The sequence below is a fragment of the Sceloporus undulatus genome, chromosome 4 (genome assembly GCF_019175285.1).
Source record: "Sceloporus undulatus isolate JIND9_A2432 ecotype Alabama chromosome 4, SceUnd_v1.1, whole genome shotgun sequence".
NCBI lineage: Eukaryota > Metazoa > Chordata > Lepidosauria > Squamata > Phrynosomatidae > Sceloporus > Sceloporus undulatus.
This window is the reverse complement of record NC_056525.1, coordinates 190,056,544-190,084,325: the sequence shown is the minus strand read 5'-3', so window position 1 is coordinate 190,084,325 and position 27,782 is coordinate 190,056,544. Positions and strand designations below refer to the sequence as shown.

The 27,782-nt window shown below is 40.8% G+C and overlaps 1 protein-coding gene across 1 annotated transcript in view; it reads left to right on the top strand.

The window, feature by feature from the left end:
- RAB31 (RAB31, member RAS oncogene family) overlaps nucleotides 1–27,782 on the top strand; it is a 68,475-nt gene that overhangs the window by 27,073 nt on the left and 13,620 nt on the right. The window contains exons 3-6 of the mRNA XM_042463110.1: nucleotides 3,536–3,617; nucleotides 8,745–8,816; nucleotides 13,527–13,633; nucleotides 21,848–21,957. Of these exons, the coding sequence (XP_042319044.1) occupies nucleotides 3,536–3,617; nucleotides 8,745–8,816; nucleotides 13,527–13,633; nucleotides 21,848–21,957 (371 nt within the window). The remainder of the gene's footprint in view (nucleotides 1–3,535; nucleotides 3,618–8,744; nucleotides 8,817–13,526; nucleotides 13,634–21,847; nucleotides 21,958–27,782) is intronic.

The window sequence follows — 27,782 nt, the reverse complement described above, 5'->3', positions numbered from 1 at the left end:
TTAATTTGAGTAATTTGAAAGTAGGCTTTAAGAACACTTGACACTTCGCAACATGCACACATACAGGGAGGGGGGCACACATAATTACAAATACTTGATCATACAAGAGTAATCTCAATCCAAAACTTGAAAAAAGTAAGCAATAAAACTCTGTAGATGATGAAAGGTCATTTTAGTCACTTCTGCTGTCTGCCTGTTAAAAGGATGAAGATGACAGCTTTTCATGAAGAGGCCCATCCAAACCTATAGGTAAACTTAGAAGAATGCAAAACTCAGTACTTCAGAGAGGGTTGTGTGTGTGTGTGTGTGTGTGTGTGTGTGTATATATATATATATATATATAGAGAGAGAGAGAGAGAGAGAGAACTATAATAAACTAGTAGGATTTTAGTAGTGTCTAAATCAGCCTTCCTAAACCTGTGGTCATCAGAAGTTTGTGGATTACAATTGCTATCATTCCCAGCCAGCATGTTCAGGGGTGAGGGTTGTTATTCCCAGCAGCATGTTCCAGGTGTGTGTTGTTGGATATCAAGCAGCTTGAGCCCTGGGCTCAGAGGAGGGAGTGGTATAAATAAAATAAAATAAATACATAAATACTAAAACTGTCTGAAGGTACCAGATTGGAGGAGGCTGATCTAGAAGAAAATACTAGTGCTTGGACAGAAGCATCGCTTGGCAATAAAAATGTGGCTGTAGAAAAAACTGTAATGTTTTGTTTTTATGAAAGCATATATGAAAATATTTAATTAATTTTAATTCCAAGAGCGTTTCACTGAAGTTGACACATGAGATTTTACTTAGCATTAACAATGCTGGGTAATCAGCATGTCCCCATATCTTTTCTTTCCCTGTTCAGAGGTTATGGTTCTGATACAATTTATTTATAAAGAGGAGGATTTAAGAAATGTATATTCATATATAGCTGGCCGATGCTGACATATCACATTTGACAGAAGAAAGCAGGTGAGCCTTTGCCTGAGTGGATTGGGCCAGAGGTATCTGACACTTCAATAGTATGGCTAGGCAGTGTATATAATCATATTCTTGTCTTGCCGCTAGCAGAAAGAAAGAACCAAGCATTTCTGGAAGGAGATGCTTCAAGTAGCAAGACTGGTGAGACAAGTCAAACACAACATATCAAGTCAAAAACATAGAATATGCACCACAGTGCATTTCTACCATTTGGAGCATATTGGCCTATTTTAGAATAAATGAGTGCCATATAGTGGTTTGAGTTTTGGACTAAGATTCTGGAGACCAGAGTTCAAATTCCTTGTCCTTGTGCAAGTCGCATTCTGTCAGCCTCAGAGGAAGGCAAAGGCAAACTTCCTCTGACCAGATATTGTCAATAAACTCCCATGATAGGGTTGTCATAAGTTGAAAATGACTTGAAAGCACACAAAAACAAGAACAAAGATTATATGATTGTCATAAGTTCATATGATGGACTTGGCATGGAGAGTTACTGTCATAATTCATTATCTGGAATCTGACATATCTAACACAGAGGAATCAGATTGCCAGGAATGTATGTCTCCAAATAATAATAGCCTCTTTGAATCCAAAGAGCTGGGGGCTGAAACAGTTGAGGGGCTCTCTTTTTATAAGGACTTGGTAAATGCAAAGGATGAGCCTTCCTCCATTGATGTACGAGAGATAAGGAGATGCTTTGTAGGCCCCAGCATCTGTTGAATAGGAAACACAGACTCCTGAGGTACCTGGCATCTTGAGGCAGCTACCTGTACGTCTCCCAATAGCTCCCTGGCATATTTGTTGCTTTGGACTGACTGTGATTAACAACAAGGTAGCTGCATTTGCACTGCAGAAATAATGCACTTTGACACCACTTTAACTGCCATGGTTTAATGCTATGGAATTCTGGGATTTGTAGTTGGTTTGGTACCAGAGTCTCTGACAGAGAAGATTAATTATCTTACAAAACTACCCAGAATTCCATAGCATTGAGCCATGGCAGTTAAATCAGTATCAAGCTGCATTATTTATGCAGTGCAGATTAGACCCAGGTCTTGCCTCCTTTTGGCTATGTTTATCTGTACTATATGTTAGGTGTAACGAGCAGCTGAAGACCTTGTTCCTTTTTCTCCCTTCATCTGGCTGGATTACCTGTAAATAACTTGGACTGAATTGATTACCTTACAGCTCTGTCTTAAAATCGCCCTTATCTGAGGTCACTAGCACAGGACAGCTACATTATTTCTGAGCTTTTGCAGAATGTCCTTCATGTGTTGTTGAGCAAATCCATTCTCATAGATCTGCCCCCTTCACATTTAGAATGAAAAAGCAGGATTTAGAGAATAATGGCATGTCTTGCACACAGATTACAGTTTTAGCTTTACTTTCTAAAGCAATTTGCATGCGGATCACTTCTTGGCCTTACAGCTAAGATCAGATGCAAAATAGTCAGCACTATCCCCACCGCCAGCATGCTACAACCAGAGAAGAGATGTATTCCTCTCTTCCACCAAAGAGTGCTACTCAAAGTAGTGATCTGTGAACTGGTGCTGATCCATAAGCCATTGGCTGCCAAACTGTAGAGAGCTTCAAGGAAAGAAAGAAGTAGTTACAGCCAAATGCCACTCTCTCACATCTGATAGCAAGAAACATTGATCTAACCATGTAGCAATTAATCTTTGTTTTCAATTCTTTTTTGCAGCACCACTGTACAAATAGTTTCTTCCCCATAACTCTCTTTCCACTTTCTTGCAGTGATAAGCAATTCTTCTGCCCCATTTAATTTTCAATTAGTCTTGGTTAAACAAGCTTTTAAAAACAACAACAATCAGAAAACAGCTGGGAAAGTTTAAATTTGGTTCGGTAGCTGTCAGAATGATATTGGAACTGCAGTGAGATCCAGCCAAAATGTTCCCTTCTCATTTACCTGGCCCTAGTGGCAATCATAGGCAATGTTTAGGAGGTTTTCTTGGTGAACCCAGTCTCTGGATTTTGCAGGGATATTGCTAAGGCAGTGCTCCAGATACTACAGAAGCTGGAAAGTCTAGTTTTTCCTCTGGTTCCCTGATGTCCTTTGAATGTCTGATGTACAGTTTATGTACTGAAGGTGATAACTTCTTGGCTTCCAGAAGTCATGCTTTTATGTTTTAAAGGTTGTTTTGATCATATTTATGACAGAAAAAGTAGGCCACAGTATAGAGGAATATATGCTTCTGGGCTCTCATTGGCCTTAGCTTTCCAACTCTAATCAAGACACACCAAAGAACCTCTTTTTCCCATTTAAAAATATTGCTATTTGTTTGCAGGTCCTTGGTGTACCTAATTAAACTCTCCAGATTACCAGTAAATTAGAATAATTAAATCTTAATTTGTTACTTCAAAGCATCTTAAAAAGAAATGTGTTTACCTTCCCTTAGGAAATTTAGATACGGCATGGTATCACAACTGACAAACCTTGTGTCTTAAAACTGATAAATACTTCCCTTAGAGATTTTTTGTTAATAACAGGCAAACCTTGCATCTAAATAATATGCTGTTTTTTTTTCTTTTTTGCAAATTTTAGTGCTTCTTTCATGACTAAAACTGTGCCTTGTGGAAATGAGCTTCATAAATTTTTGATCTGGGATACAGCAGGCCAGGAGAGGGTGAGTATAATTCTTCTGTCTTTTAGTTAAAATACAATTCTGCCTTAGTGTGCCATGTTTGTGGTCTTAAAAGGCAGATAAATCAGCTGAAGACATTGTGTGTGTGACAATTCTCCTGGCATCATAAAATTCCCAGCAGAAATACTGTACTGAGAGGAGCTTTTCCATGTCTTCCTTTAACCAGGAACTAGGCTTCACTCCTGCATAGTCCTTACCATGTGGGGAGGAGGAAGAACAGTGGAGCAAAATGCTCCAATGAAAGTTAAGGTGGTCTGACTACCTAGAAACTGAAGATTAAAGTGGAGGTTACAGACAAATTTTATATAGCTAAATTCATATGTCCATTACAAAACCAAAATAATCTGTATTCATGCATGCTCTTTGCCAGAGCTGGAGCTGTTACACACACACACACACACACACACACACACACACCCCAATGTAGATTCCCTTTTGTGCATGTTTTTCTCTCTTGTCTGTGCAGATATTGCATCAGTGCATGTTCTTCGCAGTCCAATAAGTAGCAGCTAAAGTTTAGCTGCTAAATGAAAAAGGAACATGGGTGGGTGATTTTGTATCATGTGGTTTTGTGCTGGGGTAAAAGGAACAGGAAATGTTGGGCTGCGGTTTTTAGTAGGGCACATGGCTTTCTTCTTGGACAAAGGCCCTCTTCTTAAACAGCTTTGCATCATTAAACAAATGTTAAACTCTCTGGTATCTGAGAGTTTACCATGATTCCTGGCTGGGAAATAAGCAGGCCCAGCATTTTTTATTATGTTAAGCTATACACTCTGCCTATATAGTACTTGGTCAATTTGTACACTTGGGGGCTGTTTATTTTTTATTCCCGTCCCAATACTATGACTTTGTGAGCATTTTGCTGTTGTTTTGACATCAATATCAGTTTAGTGTTGTTGGCATATAAATATACAGAAATACATTCAAAGCCTAATCATAGAGGTCTCCTTCTGAAATCTGTTTGGTAAGCAATGGAAATTAAAGTGGTTTTAAATAATTCATGGTTCACTGAAGAGCAAGGGTTCTGCTGAAAGCTGTAGTAAAATCCATATTGATTTGTTTTGGCTTTTGCTACATAATGTCTAGTAGCAGAGTTTTTGTGTTCTTTTTATGTGAAATAGCCATGATGCATAGGGCACTTCTTTCTTTGAGAAGCCTATGGGCTGATAAACAAACCAGATGTTTGTGCCTTAGTACGTCTGCATCTAAGGACATGTTGATTCCTAATATTTGAAGTTATTCACTTCAATGCATTTGATTTATTGCTATATTTAAAGTATTTCTTTACTCTATCTCATCTTTCTGTGATATTCATAAATCTGACATTTTCATCTGTAATCCAACATATATATGTTATGCATCTTCTGCAGGAGGCTATCTGCTTACTCCTTTGGCTCCTGGATTCTAGGACATTGTTTGGATTCTTGTTCTGTTTATCCCTCTTTGACTCCTGACCTCTGTAAGACTTCCCCCTGTGTTTTGACCCTGAACTGCCTTGATCATTATATTTGCACTGTTTACATTTCATTGTTGACAACCCCGGGCACCTTGTGTGTGGCCCTGGGCTGCCCTGACCCTTCTTGTACCTGCACCATAGACTGAAGGGAGGTACGTGCTTGGACACTTGTTGACCTAGTTAACCAAAAGCAGGAGGAGAAAGAGGAGCAGTATTAGGCTCCAGACCTTATGTCTGTTCATCAGTCTTGCCATTTTGTGGGAAATAGTGGCGGGTTACAGACCGCCAAATAGTACGTATACAATACGTACTAGGGTTAGGAAGGGGCGGTGCTTCCGCACCCCCCTAACCCTAGTACGTATTGAATATGTACAAGATGGCGGTGCCTTGTTCATACGGGCGCCGCCATCTTTACGTATCAGACGCTGAGCGTCCATACGTGTCGCAGCCTTTATGACGTAGCGAGTGCGCCCCTGGCGCCTCGCTACGTCACAAACGCTACTCTAAAAGAAGCTCCATTTTGGAGCTTCTTTTTCGGTCCGCGCGGGAGCCGCGCCGTCTGAAGGCTCCGGCTCCCCCGCGGACCTACCGGCGGCGGCGGTCTGTACCCCGCCAGTATAACTCAGAAGAGTAGTCTTGGCCAAAATGTATAAATGGCCTTGGTTGAGCTCCAGCCCCTCTTGCAGCACCATCTGGCCTGGCTTGCAGCTCTAGTATCTTGCTAAACCATTGGCTCCTACTGCTAGCCCTGAACAAGATATTTTGTTCTTGAACACAAGAATAGAAAATTACAAAAGTTTTCTTACCACAGTGTGAATTACAAGCATTTTTATTCATTTAAAAATGATTTTTCACCTTGCATTTTTTTTTTTACAAAAGTGGTTTTGCACAAAATGTTGAGCTTAGCATAAAACACAGTGTTTCTTGTTGTTTTTTCACTGTTGCAGCTGCTGCTGAAAGAAGCACTGGTTTGTTTGTTTTTTGTTGTTGTTGCTCTTGTTTAATGCAAAAAACCAACCAACCAACCAACCAACCAACAGCTGATTTATATTTATTTGTTTATTGGACATGGTAGCTTTCTGTGTCAGGATACATTTTCTCATCAACATATTTGCATTGGCATCTAGTGGCTTAAGTATCAATAAGCCAGTGAAACCACTTTAGGGTTTACTGTAGTTGGAACTTCTAGGGATAAATTCAGCACATTGGACAGCAACTTTAAAGTACAGATTTAATACATAGCAGTTTCACTGTTCCAAAGACATCAGGACTACAAATTACAACAGATAATCTCCCCCATCATCTTTGCAACACTTCTTCACACATTTGAAGATGTTTGCCACATTCCCTCTTAACTGTCTGTTCTTCAGCCCAAACTATCCCTGTTCTTCAACCTTTCCCTATAGATCTTGGTCTGTGGGTCATTTTTCTTGGTGTGTTTGTGAAAGACAAATAAGCTATTGTTTAATTTCTAACTGGCATATCCTCTAAATCATTGGTTCTCAACCTTTGGTTCTCCAGATGTTTGGGACTTTAACACCCAGAATTTGTCACCACTGGTCGTGCTGACTGGTGCTTGAAGCCCAAAATATCTAGAAGACCAAAGGTTGCGAACCAGGACAATTGAACCCTAGCTTTCCATGACAGTTGTCCTGGTTATAACTAATCACTGTGGGTTTCCAGTCTTTATTGCTGCTTCTTTTTAAGGATAATGGATTTGGGAGAAAAATAAAATGCTGTAAAAATAACATACTTTTAATCTTGTCTTTCATATACTATAATAATTGTAAAGCCAAGAAAGCAAAAACTATGCTTGTTGTTGTTGTTTTCACAGACCATGTACATTCTCTTCAAAGGCACATTGTGAAAACGAATCATGCTTTTTAAAAGCACATGTCTTAATAACGGTTTTTGTCATAATTCATATGGTGCCAGGAATTACTATTTTTAATAAAACACCCTTTGTGAAGAAGTACAGTATTTTCTTAATCTTATATCAAAGGAGACTTTCTAATGAGAAATCACATGAAATCACATGTATTTACACTGGATTAAATTCCAGATGCCCAGCATTCAAAAAAATTTTGCTCATCTTGGAAGCTGGAAGTCATAGTATTTATGTTTACTCAGATGGAAAAAGATTAAATATGTGTGAGAATTCACAATCAAAGCTTCCTCAAATAATCTTAACCTTATCTTTACCTGCTATGAACCCTCCCTTGATTGTCTTAGCCCAACATGTTGCCATGGTGTTCTCTTGTTTGTATGTGTGTGTATGTGCCTTCATTGTCCATCAACTTATGGTAACCCCATGAATATCATAATGTTTTCTAAGTCAAGAAATACTCAGAGTTGATTTTGACAGCCCCTTCCTATGAAATATAGCACACAGCATTTGGTACCTTCAGCAAGTTCTAAAAAGTGTGGAAATTAATCCAGTTCTTTTGGGAGTTTTACTTGTAAAGTAACCCTGTGTTTGTTGGACGTAATCTAGAAGTTCAGAGAATAGTTGGCCAGTCTGTATATGAGTGGTGGTCAGGAACAGGAGGCACCGATTGCAATATACTATACAATATACTATACACGTGTAAACAATAGAAAGAAACTGTCTGTGGCTGAAGACGGAACAAGAGGAACAAAGAGGAAAGTGAGCTAGAAAATATGGGAGTGGAGGCATATGGCTGAGGCACATGGAGTTGGGTTAGGCAGAAATGGACTATTCTGTTGAATTTATTTTTTCAAATATACCCAGAAATCTTCATTTTTAAAAATAAAAGTATATTCTAGAAATTGTGTTAAGATAATTTTGATAAAATAGGAATGCAGTGTGCAATATTTTGCACTATGTGACATTACATAAGAATAATGAGGAAAGATTTTTTTAGGTACATGGCCTATTTATAAACATAGTTAAATAGGAAAAAAGTCAAATGTCTCATTGTATTTGGCTTTTCATTATCTCATGTTCTTTATTATTCTGGGGGAGTTAAGGAAGAAGTGTTCTTCATTTTGTGGTCCATGACCATGGCAACATGCTATTTTTCACTTAACATAGTATAGATTGTCCCTCCAGAAAAAAATTGTCATTGAACTTTATGTATCTCAATATATTGTTGTTGTGTACTTTTAAGCCATTTCCGGCTTAGGGCAACCCTAAAGCGACCATATCATGGGGTTTTCCTGGCAAGATTTGTTCAGAGGAGTTTGTCATTGCTTTCCTGTGAGGCTGATACTTGCCCAAGGTCACCCAGTGGGCATCATGGTCAAGCAGGGAATTGACCCCTGGTCTCCAGAGCCTTTGCCCAACACTCAAACCACTAAGACATGCTGGCTCACCATAGTACATAACCTCACAAAAATATATTACAGTAATTCTTTTACCTTAGTGATTTAAGGTCCAAATCAAATAATTAGTCCAACTGGAACAGAGTCATTCAATCTCTAGAACTTAGAAAAGTGGTGATTTATTGTTTCCATTGATTCAGTGGGTCTGCTGTTGGGACCAGTAATTGGATCCTTACATATGCTTTTTAACAGAGATAAGACTAATGAGGAAATACTGAATAAAAGGGCTGATGCATCTCTTGTTGACCTACAGAATTTTAAGAAATTTAATTGCTGTCTTACTCTGTTTTGTATTTGATTTCCCATAGTTTCATTCATTGGCACCAATGTATTACCGTGGATCAGCAGCAGCTGTCATAGTATATGATATCACCAAACAGGTAAGCTATGTGATTGCAGTGGTCCCATCACCAGTATGTAGCTTACTCAACAATTCCACTTCAACCTGTCATTGCATGAGTATTCTCTGTGCCTTCTGCAAGCAATCATGTTACAGGATTGGACTTGAAACCTGATTCACCAGTCTGAAAGACTGACATCCAGTTTGACCAGAGTCCAAATCAGAAACCTGGTTTGTGAAATCCAAAGCTTTCTGACTTTCTGTTGACTATCACTGAAGAATCAATAAGTTGTTTTACTTTTCAATAAAGCAAGTGAAGTAATGAAAACACTTTTTGCTTAGTATTTATAGCTAAGATAAAAGTATATAAAATTTCATTAGTCTGTGTGAAATTAATGAAAAAGAGGGAACTCAGTATGGACAGGACGTTAATAAATAAAATAAATAAAATAAAAGTTTTATTTATATACCGCAACCTTCCATAGATCAGGGCGGTTTACACACAATTATAAAAATACATACAATAAATCAGGCAGAATAAAACAGTACACAGAAAAAAAGCAGTAAAAATATAAACCCCAATTAGCCCTTCCTCATGGCCACGGAAGAGGAGGGAGGCCCTAGAGAATGTTTACGGGGGGAATGCTTGATGAAATAGGAAGGTCTTTAAGTCCTTCTTGAATTGGGCCAGGGAGGTAGTCGAGCGGAGCTCAGCGGGCAGCGTATTCCAAAGGGCCGGGGCGGCGATGGAAAACGTCCGCCTAGTGACGGAAGAAAGCCTGGCCCCCGGCACCTTCAGGAGTTGCTGCCCAGATGTTCTGAGGGTGCGGGACGGAATATATGGGGAGAGGCGGTCCTTTAGGTATCCTGGACCCAAGCCATTTAGGGCTTTATAGGTAATTACCAACGCCTTATATTGAGCTCGGAAGCGAATAGGCAGCCAGTGAAGATCTTTTAAAATCGGTGTTATGTGGCTGGTCCTGGGAACACCAGTGACCAGCCGGGCTGCCATATTCTGCACCAATTGTAGCTTCCGAGTTTGGTATAAGGGTTGCCCCATGTAGAGTACGTTGCAGAAATCCAATCTTGAAGTTACCAGAGCATGTACGACCGTTTCAAGGTCCCTCTGGGCCAGGTATGGGCGCAGCTGGCGAATCAGCCGAAGCTGATAACAGGTGCTCCTGACCGTCGCATTCACCTGAGCAGTCAGGTGAAGTGACGAGTCAAGAAGCACCCCCAGACTGCGCACGGAGTCCTTCACAGGGAGCGTGACCCCGTTCAGGACAGGTGGAACCACCGCCATTCCTGGACCAGGAGAACCTATCACTAGTACCTCCGTTTTCTCTGGATTCAGCTTGAGTCGGTTTTCCCTCATCCAGCCCATTACTGACTCTAGACAGGCCACGAGAGGAGAGACACCATCCCCAGTCACTGCATCAGTCGGAGACATAGAGAAAATGATTTGGGTGTCATCAGCGTACTGATAACCCCGCGCCCCATGTCTCCGGATGACCTCTCCCAGCGGTTTCATGTAAATGTTAAATAGCATGGGAGACAGAATGGCCCCTTGAGGGACCCCGGTTTTAAGGGGCCTCTCGTCGGAGCACACGTCTCCCAGCTGCACCATCTGGGACCTCCCAGAGAGGTAGGATCGGAACCACTGGAGCGCAGTGCCCCCGATTCCCACCTCCGCCAGGCGCCCCAGAAGGATACCATGGTCAATGGTATCGAAAGCCGCTGAGATGTCCAAGAGTACCAACAGGGACACGCTTCCCCTGTCGATACCCAGACGGAGATCATCGACCAAGGCGACCATGGCCGTCTCAACCCCGTAACCCGCCCGGAAGCCAGTTTGAAATGGGTCTAGATAATCCGTTTCATCCAAGACCGCCTGAAACGTTCTCTACTGTTACATCCAAATGGAAAACTACAAATCTTAAAAGCCAAATGATGTATTTGGATTTAAATGAGAAATACATCTGATCAAACTATATGATAGTGTAAGTAATAATGAATAGATAAAAGGACTTGTCTACATATTAGTTCCTTAGTAAATTGAATTACACATTTATTTTTATCTCAGGAGTGTTGATACAATTAATTTAGTGCATTAGCAAAATGTTGTATCACCACTAACTTCTTTCATAATGGCACAAAATGTTTAGGAATTGGGGAAAGATACGTACATTCAGTGCCAAAAATGCCAGTTGATTTGAATTGATCTATAGAATAAATGTGATTAGATGATTTTAGCATCTAGACTTAATTATTTTACGGGCTCCACAGTTGAGATTATACTGTGTTTTACTTCAAAATATAGTCAACTGCTACTTTTAAAACTCATTCTGCTGTGTGTGACTTTGGCCCTCTTGCTTTCAAGTTTCATACTAATGGTATAAGACTATAAGTACTCCATGGCATTATTTGAGGCCAATCCCATGAAAGAAGCAGATAAAAATGTGATCCATTGTTCAAACAACTCAGTTATCCCTTTGTCTACTACTGGGCCTTAGCATTCATGCCCTCTTCACACACACTGCCACCTAGCATTGATTTATATTTATCACTCCTACCTTCCCTAAAAAGTTTATATTCTGTATATATCTAGATAGTATGCATATCTGATTTGTGGAACATTCTTGTCAATTCAGTTTGGCTACTCTTAAAAAGACAACAACAGTACAGATGCTGTGAAGTTAATGAAGTACATGGGTTCCTGGGCATTTCTTTAACAGAAAATCTAGTGGCTGTGTTAGAAATTAAATGGAAAGAATAGGAATATGCTGTATACCTACACCACAAAAATGAAGAGCACATTAACATGTTTCAGCAAACCTTTTTTCCAAGATGAACAAAATGCATGTGTCAAATGGAAAAGCCAGTTTAGGAAAGCTTTCCATAAGGAAACAAAAACATGATGAACCTTGTAGAGACTACTTGAAGGCTTCTTCCAAAATTCATTCAGGAATCATTTTTTCCTCTAGCAGCTTCTACTTTTTTATGGTTTCCATTTTGGTGGCCAAACATCTGGATCTGTTAACAGCAAAAATCCACCAAACAGTGATACCTTTATTGGGCCAGCCAAAATGCTTAATATGCATGTTGCAAGGTTTTGGAGCTACATTGGCTTCTTCATCAGGCAAGGTGTTAAAAACCATTCAGGAGGGAAAAAAATGAAGATGTTAGTATAGGTCTGTGTTTTGTTGTCTTGGTTCTCAGTTCAGATGGTATGGATGGATATTTCTTGCAGGCTGGAACCTCGGGATATATGCTTTCTTAACTTGTTGGCGGGAGCTGATGAGGCAGGCTTATCTGCCTTCCACTTTTCTGTTTCCTGTTCAGTCTATACAGTGAGGGATTCTGGAGGCAGCTGTTACTTTCCTTGCCTGTTGTAGACAAGTACACAAAGCTAGAGCAGCTAGAGCTGAGACTCATACTCCTACAGCTCAAGCTTTTTGCATTGTTTACTGCAGATGTGCTGTGGCAAGCTGACACCGAACTCTTTATTTCTCCAGTCCTCCTGCACCATCTTCCCACCACTGAATTGCTTTTAAAAATCCAGCTAAATAGAGGACGAAAAGAAAAGGGCAGGGGGCGTGGGAGTAAAAAGACTTTGTAAAAAGGAGCTGCTTTGTTAGAGATTTTGTTAACTGAGATATGCCTATAGTCTAGTTTTCTCCTTTTGCAGATGTTAATTAATGTTTGCTAAGGATAAGCAACTGCCTTGCATTGATAAGCATGGCTTACAAGTACATGGAGTACTTTCTTTACACTTTTTGCACACACCTGAATTTTAAGTGTGCAGGTATATTCGTAGCACACATCTACAAATAGTTTGTCACAATAGACCAGCCCTACAGTGAGACACTAGCTCAAGTGCGATTTGAAATCTGCTCTCAGTGCTCATACACCTATGGAAAGAATGCTGCTGTCACAATGTAATATCCCATTCTCAATAGCCATATGGCATTTCCCCTGAATGGAATATGTATCTATTTGCTGTTTCTGCAGAGAGATTGAATACAGTGCGCCCGCGCCATACGCGGGCGCGCCATACGCAGCCTTGAGCATACGTGCTCAAGCCACGGGGCGCATGCGGGGCGGAAGGGGCGGCGCGTCCCATTCAATTGAATGGGTGTGCGCCCGTTGCGCCCCGTGCGCCACCGTGCCGCCGCGCACGAGCCCCATTGTTTCCAATGGGGCTTGAGCATAGGCGGAATTCGCCTTACGCGGAGGGATCCGGAACAGATCCCCTGCGTAAGGCGAGGACGGACTGTATTACCAAATATACTTGACTATAAGTCAACCTTGTGTATAATTTAAGATTTTTCAGATTTTTATATGACTGTGGATAAATTGAGGGTCAGCCTGACTGGGGAGAGGCTTCAAGGCAATCGGTTGCCCTTCCCAGCTCAGGGGAGGCTGCAGGTCGATTGATCGCCCTTCCCAGCCTCTCCCCAGCTGGGCTGTCCCTTGTGAAGGCAGTCTGGCTAGGGAAAGGCTCAGATCATACCGTATTGAACTGCATATAAGCTGACCCAGGTATTGGGGTTCAATTTTTTGACCTAAATTTCTCAACCTATGCACAAGTGTATATGGTAGGTGTATTAGCAGTATACTTGGTAGTGAGGAAAACTTATGAAAAGATCTGTTTTTAAATAACCTACGCATAGTTACAGTATTTGTTTTTGGCATAAATAACATAAGCATTTACTAAGTTCTTTGCTGTTGCCTCATGTGTTTCATTTAGGATTCATTTCATACACTGAAGAAATGGGTAAAAGAATTAAAAGAACATGGACCTGAAAACATTGTAATGGCCATCGCTGGAAATAAATGTGATCTTTCTGATATTCGGTACAGTATTCAAATTATTTGTTGTCTTCTACTTTTTTTTATAATAGGGTAAAAAGAGAAGAGTGACCAACACTGCTGTGTGATCTATATCTTTTCATTGTGTTGACACAGAATCATAGAGTTGAATCGAATAAAATCATAGAGTTCAAAGGGCCATCCACTCCAACCCCCTGCCATGCAGTAATACACCATCAAAGCAACCTTGACAGATAGCCATCCAGCCTCTGTTTAAAAACTTCCAAAGAAGGAGACTCCACCACTCCGAGGCAGCATGTTCCCATGTCGAACAGCTCTTACTGTCAGGAAGTTAGGTAATACCAAGCCAATAAAGCAACATATCTTGACCATCAATGCTTGATATAAAATTATGATTTTTATAATAAAATGATAGATTTTCTAAAATCTCACATCATAGTAATCTGTTTGACAAGGTGAAGCATCCAGCCTCACAAGTGTACAACAGTGCTGTTTCTTCCCTCTTCAGCTCTTGCTCTTTTCTTTCTCCTGTGCTCATTTTCTTTTTCAGTCTGCTTACTTTCCTACACCCAGCCTTACCATGCAGCAGAACGTTGGGCCTGAACAGACAGGCCAAAATAAAACTGCTTTAGGTCACTTTAGAGGTATGCTGTTTAAATGACATACACTTCTTAAGAGGCCAGAAGCTGTGCCAAAGCTGTTTTCCAATCTTTAGGACTGGAGCATGGCTTTGGCACGGCTTCTGGTCTCTTAGGATGCATGCATCATTTAAACAGCATACCTCCAAAGTGACCCGAAGCAGCTTTATTTTGGCCTGTCTGTTTAGGCCCTTTATCTTTTCCTTTCAAAATTAGTTGACGAGTTTGTGGGCCATGCAGAAGGACACGTGACACAGAGTTAACTGATGGCCCTTGGGGAAAACAACTGTCCCATATCAGACGTCAGCATCCTTCTTTGCTGGTTGTCATTGTTTGCCACCTAGTAACTGAAGGTGGTACTGCTAGCTATAGACAATTTTGAAATAACTAAAATCAATGCATTTTTAAAATAAAACAACCCTAAGGTGTATATTCATGATATGACGGTGGAATTAGTAAGATTTATTTATCAAGTGAAAATTTCTCATGAATTTTTTATCATTGCTCTCAGAAAAAAAAAAGTCTGGAACAGTTTTCAGGATATAGGAGCTGCCTCTTTCCTTAGCGTAGGCTAGGAATTGTGGGAATCATAGTCTAAAAAGCTCCAGAGAGAACGCTTTAGATTGCTGGAGGCCTGCCACAGTTATAGGCATGCCAAAAAAGGAAAGGGGAAAAAAAAGAAAAGAAAAAGAGAATGTGGGAATCCAAATCTATTTTCAGATGTTCATCTGCAAAACATTTGCTGATGAATAAAATGAATATTGGCATCCCAAAAATATTGGCCATGACTAAGAGCTTTTCATCCAGTAATCTATCAAGCAGGAACAGTGTGATATGGTCATGAATGTTTTTGTACTTTGGCTGGCTTAAGAGCTGCACTCAATGACAGTAGACTTCCCTTGTAGACTTGGAGCTAGAAAAATTGCAAGGCTGAAAGTTATGCAGTCAGAATTTACAATTCTGAAGAATGCTTGTGATTAAGAAGATGCCCCCATTCTAATAATTTTTAGATACAAAAGATACCCTCAATTGCTGTATGAAGCAGAAATACAGAGATGCTCTTGGTTATCTGTCCTTGTAGTTTTTCAGAATCGATGATGACAACGGCAATAATAATAATAATAATAATAATTTCTTATGCACCTCTCCCCATGGATCAAATCTTCTCAAATTTTTAATGTGACTCCAGTGCACCTTTTATCATTTTAAGAACTGAAATTGAAACCTTGGCTATTTGAGATAAGAGCTTATTTCTAGCTTTTCACTTGTTGGACAACAGTACAATCCTATACATGTCTACTCATAAATATGCACTGTTAAGTCCAGTGGGACTCACTTTGAGGCTATTGGGCTTGGAATAGCAACCTAAGCAAAAATGTGTCTCAGAATACCTCTCCCCCCCCCCAATAGACAAATTCAGTTTAGCTCAGCTGTTCGAAGTAATATGTTTCAAATACCACTGCGAATACTTTTCTCATATGGGATCCATTTTTGTCTGTGTTTGGGAGAGGGGAAGGGGGCAATGAATGTTCAAAACAATTATTACTAAATTGAAATTAAAAAATAGATTGTGAAATTTATACATTCTGCAAAACTTCTCTTTTGCCTGATGTTAAGAGAATTCCTGGGTTTGAGATGTTAAAATATCATAAACATCATAAACCCAGTGGGTTTTCATGACTGAGTCAGGATTCAAACATTGGTCTTTGGGGTCATAGTCCAACACTCAAACCACTACACTATGCTGGCATAGTGCAATAACACTGCACATATATCTAAGACCAGATAATGCTTCATGTGTCTGATGATGTGGGCTATTGTATGGGAAAGCTCATGTTACAGTACATTTGTCTGTGAAATGGCCACAGAATGTAAAGTCGAAGGTTTTCATGGCCGGCATCCATAGTTTTTTGTGGGTTTTTTTGGGCTATGTGGCCATGTTCTAGGCCATGTTTCGGGCCACATAGCCCGAAAAACCCACAAAAAACTATGGCCACAGAATATTGTTGGTTTTGTTTACAATATATTTAACACTATTATTTCCAAAGAGCTATTGGACAAATCTGTATGGTCTCTAAAGGACATATAGTTTTCACTGGCTCCCCTTAAAGCAGGAATAGATAACTGGTTTGGTCAGTGGGTTTCAGTTGCAAATTTTCAGACCAAAGTGTGATACACAGGTGACTTCCTATTTGCACTTTTGAGACTCTTGTATGTGTGTGTTGGATCTAAATCACCAGTTTTTAACATACTAAGAGTTTGGGGTTTATTTTGCTGCATATTACCACTAAGCATATTTTATGGTGATTTTGTGCCCACTTTCAAAAATAGGGGGGGGGGGGCTGTGGTCTTGAAAGAAGGCTGAAAATGGGCAGGGGTGACATGTGGCATGTGGAGCACACCTTTTCACCCTGCCAGTTGTGTAGTGGAGAGGGATATGACATAGTGGTGCCAATACATTTGGTAGATAGCTTCTAGAGTGAATTTATGAGGGGGGGGGGGAAGGACACATAAATTGCTTTGTTATCTCAGCAATGAACATATTTAGAATAGTGATTGTAGGTAATTGTTCTCTGTAAAGTGTTGAGCACAAGGGGTCTCCATGAAGGGAGATAAGTGCTACAGAAGCAGTGTTAAATACAGTACACTGTTTGGTTCTTTGCAGTTGTTTCATTTGATCAACATGGATTTATTCCTTTAATGTTCTCAAATGGACATTTGCTTGATTGAATCAAGATTGGCAGGCGAGGAGATTCCGTTTCAAACTGCAATCAAGTCTTAGAGATGGAACCATATAATCTGTTAAAATACAGCATACATCTTTTTAGTGAAGTAGACTGGCTTGGTGCCAGACACGCGCATGCTTGCCTTTAGGAGAAGTACTGGCATAGTGAAGCTCTCTGTGTACACACCAGCTATTAGCATTTATCCTGCTTATTGGCAGTGTTGTTTGTTTTTCATTTTATATCTAAAATTGTGCCTTGTCAGCAGTCTTGTAAGATAATCTTTGGGGATGTTTGGGAACATGCAGCAAATGTCCTTACCTTTAAGGTCTCTTCAGAGACAAAAGGAGGGCTGTAAGAGGAATGGTAATTTTTTCAGATGTTTCAAAAATGGGGTTCATGGACTGCATCCAGAACTTGTTCCATTAGCACAAAGCTCCTGATCTAACAGAAAACTTCCACTAGTGGGATGGAAAAGGCGGTGATGTTCATGATTTCTTCCCTTCTCCTGCAGGCCCTTGAACATCTGCCCATCAGGGTTGGTGGAAGTGGCACTATGGGGCTATTGTGGGGGAGAGAAGGATTGGAATCAGTGAAAATAGTCCATTCTCTTTCCACTAGTAGGAGCATTCTAGTAGTTTTTAGTTTAGAGATGCACAGGAAGGTTTTGGCTGATAATTCTGAACCCTTCCCTAAACTGCAAATCCCAGGATAGTTTAGGATGGAACCATGGCAGTTAAAATGTAATCACTGTGGTTTAATTGTGTGATGTGAAAGGGCCCCAGGAATCTGCTTGGAGGAAACTACTGACCTAAGATTGAAATCCAGTCCCATGTTCTTGATTCATTTAAATTAATCTGGGATCTTAAAAAAATACAAAACAAAGATCTACATTGGTTTCTGATGCTGACAGGATAATATGTTCCATGAATTTCTCCTCAAAGTATTAATTAGCCTGATTGTATAAACAAAAGGGCATTCAACAAGCTATTAACAAATCTCTCTTAATTGATTTTTGGAATACATCCTAAATTGATTTCTTGTTATTTTATTATATCCCAGTGCTTACTAGAAGAAAAAGATCTGTGGATCCTTTATCTTGAGTGTTCCCTTTTTATGTTACAGGCACATATTTTATATATACTTTTGCAAATTCTAGACAGATTTTGTTTGGTCTACAATATCCTTTAGTTTATGAAAGCTGTGCTAGTCCCTGTAAAAGTCTATTTGCTTCTGTGATACTTTTTCTGAAGTAGACTGATCTCTCCCTGGATTAAATAAAGCAGCCTTAGATTAAACTACTGGTACTTTTATTTTCTGCTTAAAATGACCTTTTAATACACTATTAATTCTCTCACAGGGAATTCAAAGATGAAACTTGTACCAGTGAAGGCTTGGCATAATTTAAGTCATGGGAAGGAGGAGCTTTTATGTAATACAGAGATATCAGGGACAAGATGTGAACATTTTTTTTCCTTTATGAGGAGCTGCTGGAGAAATTTAAAAATGAAAAGAGATTGTTTTGGGGAGTGGAACAGAATGTAAGCTTGCAAAAGTTGTTTTCCAGTGCTTGATGCTTTAATCTGAGATAATCAGTAAGTTATAGTGGAGCAGGGAAAGTTATACTTACCATAGAAAACATTCTGCATGTCCTTAGAGGTGTTCTTCATTCAACTTCATTTGTCTTAATTTGTGCAATTTAAATTCTAGTAATTCTAAGTGTGTGTGTGTGTGTACACATGGATTTTGAAAAAAGGGAAATTAGCATCATAGGACTATGGCCAGATCTTTTAAGTAACTAGTAGTGCTTCTTCTTGACTGTGATCAAGTATTATAAATGTGTATGTGCTTTCAAGTCATCTTTTGTGACTTATGACAACCCTATAAATTTCATATGGTTTTCTTAGGCAAGAAATGTATTTGCCAATTCTTTCCTCTGGAATATAGCCTACAGCACATGGTATCCATTGGTGTTCTCTCATCCAAGTACACAGTGCACCCACATCATATGCGGGTGCCTTTTACATGGCTTTCAGCTTATGCTGAAAGCCCCACACCATTCTCAATGAAACTCGAGCATAGGCATAACTTGCCGTACACAGTGGGGTCTGGAGCAGATCTCCCGCATAAGGCAAGGGACCACTGTACTAGCTAGAGCAGACTCTGTTTAGTTTCCACAATGTGGTATTTTTAGGGCATTTTGGCCCCTATAATTTTAAATACAGGTATAGTAATAGTATTTGTCACCAACTGTATAAAAAAGTCCCCTTTCTACCATATTTCACCATTTTTAATAACAGTTTACAGACCACGTCAGAATCAGTATAATTGTCCCTATGTTACAAATAGTTGGCTGAAACTGAAATGTAGTGGTTTATATGAAACCACTTTTTCAAATATTATAGTTACCTTCTATGCCTATGGTGGCATGGAAGAGGGATATCACATGATTCAAGTGTTGATTTGTGCTATGTCTCATGTTTCTGCTTTCCAGTGTATTTTTAAAACAACTGATTGAGAAATGGGAAAACAAAGGCCTGTTACAGACTGCCAAAATAAAGCTGCTTCGGGTCTCTTTGGAGGCATGCTACTTAAATGATGCATGGTTCCTAAGAGTCAGGAGGTCACGCCAAAGCCACACTCCATTCCTAAGCACTGGAGTGCAGCTTTGGTGCAGCTTCCAGATTCTTAGGATGCATGCATCATTTAAATAGCATGCCTCCAAAGAGACCCAAAGCAGCTTTATTTTGGCAGTCTGTAACAGGCCAAAGAGTTGCTTTTTAAAGATTTAAGAGTTACTGTAGTTGATTCTCTGTTTTTTGGGGGATCTGTTCTGTACCGCCCGTGAAAATGGAGACTCGCATGTATTCAAGCCTCATAGGTAGATCAAATTGACATTTGCTTGATTAAATCAAGATTGGCTGGTGAGGAGATTCAGTTTCAAACTGCAACCATAGGCTTGAATGGGGCGTACCTCTGTGAGCACATGGGGACTGTATGCTGTGGGGGCGTGCCCCATTGACAATAATGGAGATTGCCCCTCTGTGCATATTCAAGAACACATATCCCAAGTCCGCGAGAAAGGAGGGGCGACTATAATGTTTTGGGCCTTAGAATGACAAATGATAGGATATGGCAAAATGTTTGAACTGAATACTAGAAGGACAAATCCATAACATATGGAATAAAAACAATTTGTATGCCCTGATACTCTGTCTGAAATGATGATGTGGATGTGTCAATACATGTACTAGAACAGTGTTTTTCAGTAATTGTTGGGTGGCGCCAGTGGGATTTTTTCTCAGCATGCTAGGGACTGGCACCATATTTATGCATGTTGACAATTGTTTCTTTTTCGTGGAAACCTGCCATGGGATGGCAGTCATTAGCTTGTAGACTGGCACCAGTCCATGATCTACCACTTTGATTATCACTGTATTAGAATACATATTTAAAACTTACCTTACCCAAAAGTTTATAGAACCATTTAGTAGAATCCCTCACACACTTCTCATGTTTGACTGGCTAAATTCTGGCTATATTATTGTCATTCAAAGACCAGCGTTATGGTCAGTGTGTCTTGTTATGGACCTCTGCATATCTTACCCTCAATGCAACTTCATATTTTACAATTCATTTGCCTCTAAGAAGAGAAACAAAGGCTCTGGCTCATCTGGAACCTCATTTGCAAGCTGTGTTACAACTCCAGGCATCCTAGGTCCCAAAGATGGGCTGCAAAGTTTTTGCAGTTTTGGGGATACAGAACCTATCACAGAACGCTGGGGTGGGAGTAGCTCTCCATTGGACCTTGACACTGAAGGTTTCACTCCCTTGGGGGGAAAAAGGTCCAACAATGTCCTGTGCTCCAGCAGGGATCACCTTAAGTGACTTGAGGTCCAGAGATCCGGAAATATGCCTCACTCCCAGGTCACAGGGATTCACACTATAGCTGTGCATCCACGTGATTCCAGATATCATTTGTCAGAAGCATTCCCCAGCAAACTGGTCAGGAAGCGTTTTATTGGATGACAGACAGGTTGTCTGATACCTAGATCTGTGCCTCATGCCATGCCAGCACTTACTAACCAATAAGTGTTGTAGACATTTTCTCTCCAGTTGTGCTTGTAGGGCTCCCACTGTGCATACATTTTGTTGGGCTCCCACTGTGCCCAGGCCCACAATAATGCATACATTTTGTGACATATAAAGTGCAATGGAAAGTCTAGGCAGATTATGCTTTATACATTAGGACAAAACCATACTTGCTTTAGGAAAATAACCATATATGAGGGTAAGCTCTCAATGTTAAGAGTTGTATTGAAACATGACATGCTAACCAGCAACAGTATGAAACTGTTCATTCGGGTTATAACATTTTAAAATACTCTCTTGCTTCAAAAACAATACTTTAAATACTTGTACTAATTACCTTTTCTGTAAGGAATATTGTTATGCCTAATGTTGTTTTAGGTTGGACAATTCAGAATGAAGTCCTAGTAGTGAAGCAAAAAGGCAGATTCAGTGCTGGGGTCCATTCTGCAATCTGTGTTGTTTTACAACTGTGCAGAAAAGTCTATCAGGCTGTCTGAGGTTCATCATAACAGTCACATTTTAAAAAAAAATATTTCCCAAGTAATTTTTAGCAGTATGTTCCTGATGAATTCCATGTCTAATATTTTTACTTTTGTGTTAATTTTAAAAGAACAAAACTGGGATAAACTCCATGTTTAAATCATTTGGGAAACAAATTCTGTATCATATGGAATATCTAATGATACTTCAGTTATTGGAGGATGGGGATGTAATTGGAAGAGTGGCCTCCTGAATGGTAACATGTTTATATGTGCAGCAGTTTAACATGTGGAACTTTATTTTAGGGAGGTACCTATGAAAGATGCCAAAGAATATGGAGAAACTATAGGTGCAATTGTTGTTGAGACAAGTGCCAAAAATGCAATTAACATTGAAGAACTTTTTCAAGGAATCAGTAAGTAAAGACGTAACTTGTATTTATGTATTTGTGTTTGTACTGTTTGTACTGTGATTGTTTAGTCTTTTGCAAGTCCTTGCTAAATAATTTTAGCCCATTATGCTTTTTATGTAGAAGAGAAGAAAAGGAGTTAGAAGACAACTGAAACTGTTTCTAAGAGTATACTTAGTGTCTAATAATTTTTAGATGATATGAGTGCATGAAGTTATAGGATAAGAAAAATAATATGTATGTTTCTCATGTGAACTAGAATTATCTGAAAGATAGCATCTTTAAATTTATAAATATACTTGTGTAGTCAAGAAGATGGTGAAGCTGAGAGTCATTTAATCCAGACTCCATATTCTGGGCAGGAATGCACTTGAGCCACCAATGGCGTGCATAATGTGTCCTGCTATAGACTTTAGTTGAATATCAATTGCCGCTGGCAGAGAGGCGGCATATAAATAAAAGTTTTATTTATTTTATTAATATTCAAAACTTCCATGCAGGGCTTTGAAAAGTACATTGGAAAAGTACTGTAATTACATAAAGCTGTAGTACCAGCTCCTAGTGGTTACCACTATAGTTGTAATTGTTAAACAAAGGTAACTTATTCACTTTTTCTCAGATTTAATTGGTTAATTTTAATGACATTTTAAAAGCCATCTGAATATTTTAATCCGTTGGCTTGTGGAACAAAACACACTTTCTTCCTGTCTTCCTTGTTGTTGCCTTAAAACCCACAATAGAGCACAAGCCAATACATGTCATATTTCTCCTCTACCATTTACTACAGTTCCATAATTACAAAAGCAGTAAAAGCATGAGTATAAATAAATATATAAATAAAAAAATTCTCTGTGAATTACATCTTCATTATGCAAACACCCTAACTACAAGTAACTTGCTATCTGTAAAGAGCTACTTCCAAGTTCTGCTTCCATATCCATTCTCTTGTGCTATACAACCAGTTTTACGATAGGGACATTGTAAAGGTTTTGCAGCTGCTGTTTTACATCTAACTGTACCACCTCTAACTAAATAAATCTACCAATATTACATTATTTTTAGGCTGCTGCTGAGAAGAGATAATTTAATATGTGTGAGCAGCCTTATGGCTGTAATCCTTAATGACATTGATATAGCAACCAAAAATAGTTGCCTACATTTTTCTTGGGCTGAAATGTGTGCTACTTATTTATTATTATATTTGATACATTTATATTCCTTCAAGGGCTTCCACAGTCAGTAAATCCTTGGAGTTGGGCTAGCCTGTGAGAGAGTACTTGGCTAAGGCTACCAAGTGAGATTTCTGCTAAGCAGGAATTTGAGACTTAAATTCCTTGTCTACTCTTATTACTGCAAGACACTGGCTTCTTATTTAGTCATTTAAATGCTTTCTGATTTATGATAAACATTAGAATAGTGACTGTGGTGACTGCCACCAGCTTGCAAATACTCATGGTGATACACCAATATTCAGCAAGTATGGTTTCCAGATAGAAATACTGTAGCTCTTTACACAAGGGACACAATGTTGCATTCTCTTATTTGTTTCTTCTTGACCTCATTTTCCTTTCTCTGATTATTAGGAAGGAAGAAGGGAAGCCAAAAGAGAACCTATATATTTTTTCATTCCACAATTGTGCCAATTTCTGGTATATGCTCAGGCAAATTTAGATGCAAGCCCTGCTGCTGCTGAGCAGTTCAAGTGAAGTTACAGAGAGGGGAATGAAGGTGCCAGTCTATTCTTCTTCCTAGCCAATAATGTGTGGCTTCACCCCTCTTGTTTGCGCTGCCTATAGCTATTTATTCTCCTTGTACAGTTATGTGGCATACCTCCTCTTTTCTTGTCAAAGGTGAAGTGTGGGCATGGATTACCTGATTTAGTGCATGGGTGATCTGTCTATTATCATGGAGGATTTGGACAAGCAGTTTTCTGCTTCTGTGATTAAAAAAATATAGCCCAAAAAGGCCAAATCCTGTTTGTCATTTAAAAATATAAGTATGAGGATTTTTGAGGGCTGAATTGCATTTTCAGATCATTGCAGGGAGCATATTAAGTCATTTACATATTAGTCAAAAGCATGTCTTGAAAGTGCTTTGCCATTTGAAACATCATTGACATCTAGGGAGCTTATGCTGGCAAAGAACATGAAAAAGGATATGGTTTCCCAGGGGGAGGAGGGAGGGGGACACTGGAATCAGTGGCAGATGCTGACATATGAAATTAGACAAGTCTGACAAGAAGGCACTATCAATCATTATAGGTCAGTGAATAAAGCTCACACTCAGTCTGCCTTAGAAGAGAGTGAGCTGAGCAGTTTTTATCTTCTCTAAAGAGCTGGTGCTGACTTGAATAATAAAATATAATTTCACCTGAGTATCTATTACAGCTATCTGTGATTCATTAAATTTGGCCTGATTACAGGAAACAGTGTCTAATGAACGAGTGCACTGCTACTGTATTCCCAGGATTTAAATGGCTTCTCCCCATCAGCTGCATGTTTGGAAAACACACTTTCCCTTAATTGGTTCTTCATAGTCTCTATGGCGGGTTACAGACGGGCAGGGGAGGACGTCTTGGTGGTGTATTCAGCTGAATGCGGAGCCTCCAGACGGCCCGCCCCGGGGGCGTGCTTCAGGTGTTGGAGCTTCCACACGGGGGGCAGTGAAGACGTCTTACCTGGGTCCGTTTCGGACCCGTAGCTTCCATACCGCCGCCTCGGAGGACGCTGCAAAAAGAGAGGCAGCTTCCTCACGGGCGGCCCAAACCGCGGCTTTTTTTCTTTTGCCGCATGAGAAGTGCGCAGCTTCGCAGCTGCAGCGCTAAGCAGCGGCGGCAGAAAGCCTGTCTGCGCATTTAAAGCGCCCAAGCCCCTTTAAACTTTTTCCCTGTGACTTTAAAGCTAGGCAGGAGTGGTGTGAGGTAGCAATGTCCAAACTCTGTCCTTCCAGGTGTTTGGACTTCATCTCCCAGAATCCCAGACCACAGGGCAAGGTGGCTGGGGATTCTGGGAGATGAAGTCCAAACGCCTGGAAGGACAGAGTTTGGAGATTGCTGGTTTGGGGACCAGTGAGCCAGGCATGGTGGGAGGAGAGAACAGGAAGGGTAGAATAGAGTAGATAGGGCTGGGAGGGAACACATGTCCTGGGAGGCGAAATGATGTCTTTATGGGACATCATGGGACCTAGTGCCTTGTCAGTGCTCCCTGCCCCTTGATCCCAGGCCCAGGCCCCCTGTAGTTGCCCTTTGCCTTTGGGGGCAAGTTTAGAGGGCATCAAAAGGTCTTGGGCACATTCAAGCTCCGGGGTCTCTTTTTTTTTTTCCTTTGCCGGCTGGCGAATGCGCAGCTGCGCAGGGCTAAGCGGCGGCGGCAGAAAGCCTATGGGCACATTTAAAGCACCCAAGCCCCTTTAAAACAATGGTGGTCTCCTGCCAGCTGGTGATCAGCTGGTGTTGGCATCCTTGTCCGCTTGCACTTTGCCAGTGTCAGCAGCATCATAGATGCCTCCTCTCCTTTGGTCCCCGCGCTCCTGCTGAATCTGCAATGCGCAGCCACAGCTGTCTCCGCTGCCACCGCTGTCCCCCTGCCATCTCCCCTCACCTCCCTTGTACATATGTAAATATTTACAGTTTTAGCGTTTTTTATTGTTAGGTGAAAATGGCAGAGGAATGTGTCTAGGGGTGCACTTTAAAGTCCAAACTTTCCAAGCAGCGCATGCGTACATGTTGCTCTAGGGTTAGGGTTAGGGTTAGGGTTACGAGGCTTAAAATGCGCCGCAGCTGTGCCTCAGCTTCCACAGCTGCATGGCAGCGGACGTTGCAATTAAAGCCTGACTGCAAACTGCGCATGTTCCAAGACCCCAACTCACTATGCGACGGAGCTTTTAAATGGGCAACTTAAATTAGCAGCGTAGCAATTCTGGTGTACCGGTGCAGCAGCTCTCATGGCTTCTTCCACTTCTCGATATGTGTCAGCATTCAGGTAGGACTGCTCCAGTTTCTGCAGTTACTCCAGTTTCTGGGACCATATAGCTATAATGTCAGCCTTCTCAGTATGAGACCAAGACGTCCCCCTGCCTTTTTTTGGGGTGCTGGTGGATGGCTGAGCCATCCTGCCTGGTGGCAAAGGGGAGCCGCCACACAGCTGTGCCAGGAGCAGCCGAACTGTGCCCTTTCCCAGGTGAGAATGGCGCAAGAATGTGTGTAGGGGGTCACTTTAAATCCCAAACTTTCCCTTTTCACTTTCTACAACCAAAACATCCGCCGGCAAAAGTTACAACTTCCCGCGGTTCTAGCAACGCATGCGCACAAGTGGCTCTAGGGTTAGGGTTACGAGGCTTAAAATGCGCCGCAGCTGTGCCTCAGCTTCCACAGCTCCATGGCAGCGGACGTTGCAATTAAAGCTTGACTGCAAACCACGCATGTCCCGGACCCCGACCCATTATGCGACGCAGCTGACACGGAGCTTTTAAACCGGCAACTTATATTTGCGGCGTAGCAATTCTGACGTATCGGTGCAGGGGCTTACAGACGGAGCTGCGCAGGTACGCATCAAACAGAAAAGAAGCGGAAAAAAGCAGCACCTTTTTAATGCCGCTTCTTCCCGCTTGGGGCGTGCAGGGGGCGTGTTCATGACGGCATTCAGGTAAAGCAAAGAACCCTCCTCCAACCACCATCTTGTGGGGGAGAGAGGCCTGGCCTGGAAGACAAAGAGCCCTCCTCCAACCACCATCTTGAGGGGGAGATAGGCCTGGCCTGGAAGACAAAGAGCACTCCTCCAACCACCATCTTGAGGGGGAGAGAGGCCTGGCCTGGAAGACAAAGAGCCCTCCTCCAACCACCATCTTGAGGGAGAGAGAGGCCTGGCCTGGAAGACAAAGAACCCTCCTCCAACCACCATCTTGAGGGGGAGAGAGACCTGGCCTGGAAGAAAAAGAGCCCTCTTCCAACCACCATCTTGAGGGGGAGAGAGGCCTTGCAATTTTTTGTAATGTATTGCAATTTTACTGTACACCGCTATGATCATTGCGGAATAGCGGTCTATAAATAAAAATTATTATTATTATTATTAAAGCCCGTCTGAAGGCTCTACCTTCATGACGTCATGAGTACATCCCTTTTTGCCCGTCTGTAACCCGCCTATGTCTCATACACCCTGCACCTGTGAAGAGCCAGTCTTGGAACATACAACATTTTGATGAGAGGCCTGCCAATCTAGTATGCAATGACAAAATGGGGTTCCCATCAATTCCCTCAGTTTCCTTTAGTCTGCCCATAGCTGCAACAGCTAGGTTCAGAATCTGCATTTTAAAAAGTATCACTTTCATGAACTTGAACTTAAATGCTTTTTAAATCTGTTATCTTTTTTCTTTCCCTCTTTACAACCCCTATGTGACATACGTAGATATCTCACTTCTCTTTCCACCTTCAATTGTCTCTCCCTGGCGGGAGCTAAGGAACTTATGAATTCCAAACCTTTATTTCAGATATGAATGGATGCTGTGTGAAGTCAAACTACAAATGTTTGCTACAATTTGGTCTCCTTTAATTTCATTAGTAGCTAACAAAACTCATTGTGTTGTTCTAATATTTTGGTTCATCTGTTTAATACAGTTCTGTCATTAATAGGATCTCATATAATCATTTTTCCATAGGGTTTAATTTAAAATCAGAGTTAAGTCGGAGGCTTTCATGGCTGGCATTCATAGTTTTTTGTGGGTTTTGGGGGCTATGAGGCTGTGTTATAGAAGAGTTTATTCCTGATGTTCCACCAGCAGCTGTGGCTGGCATCTTCAGAGAATGCTGGCATGGAAGAGAGTGGGGTATATATACT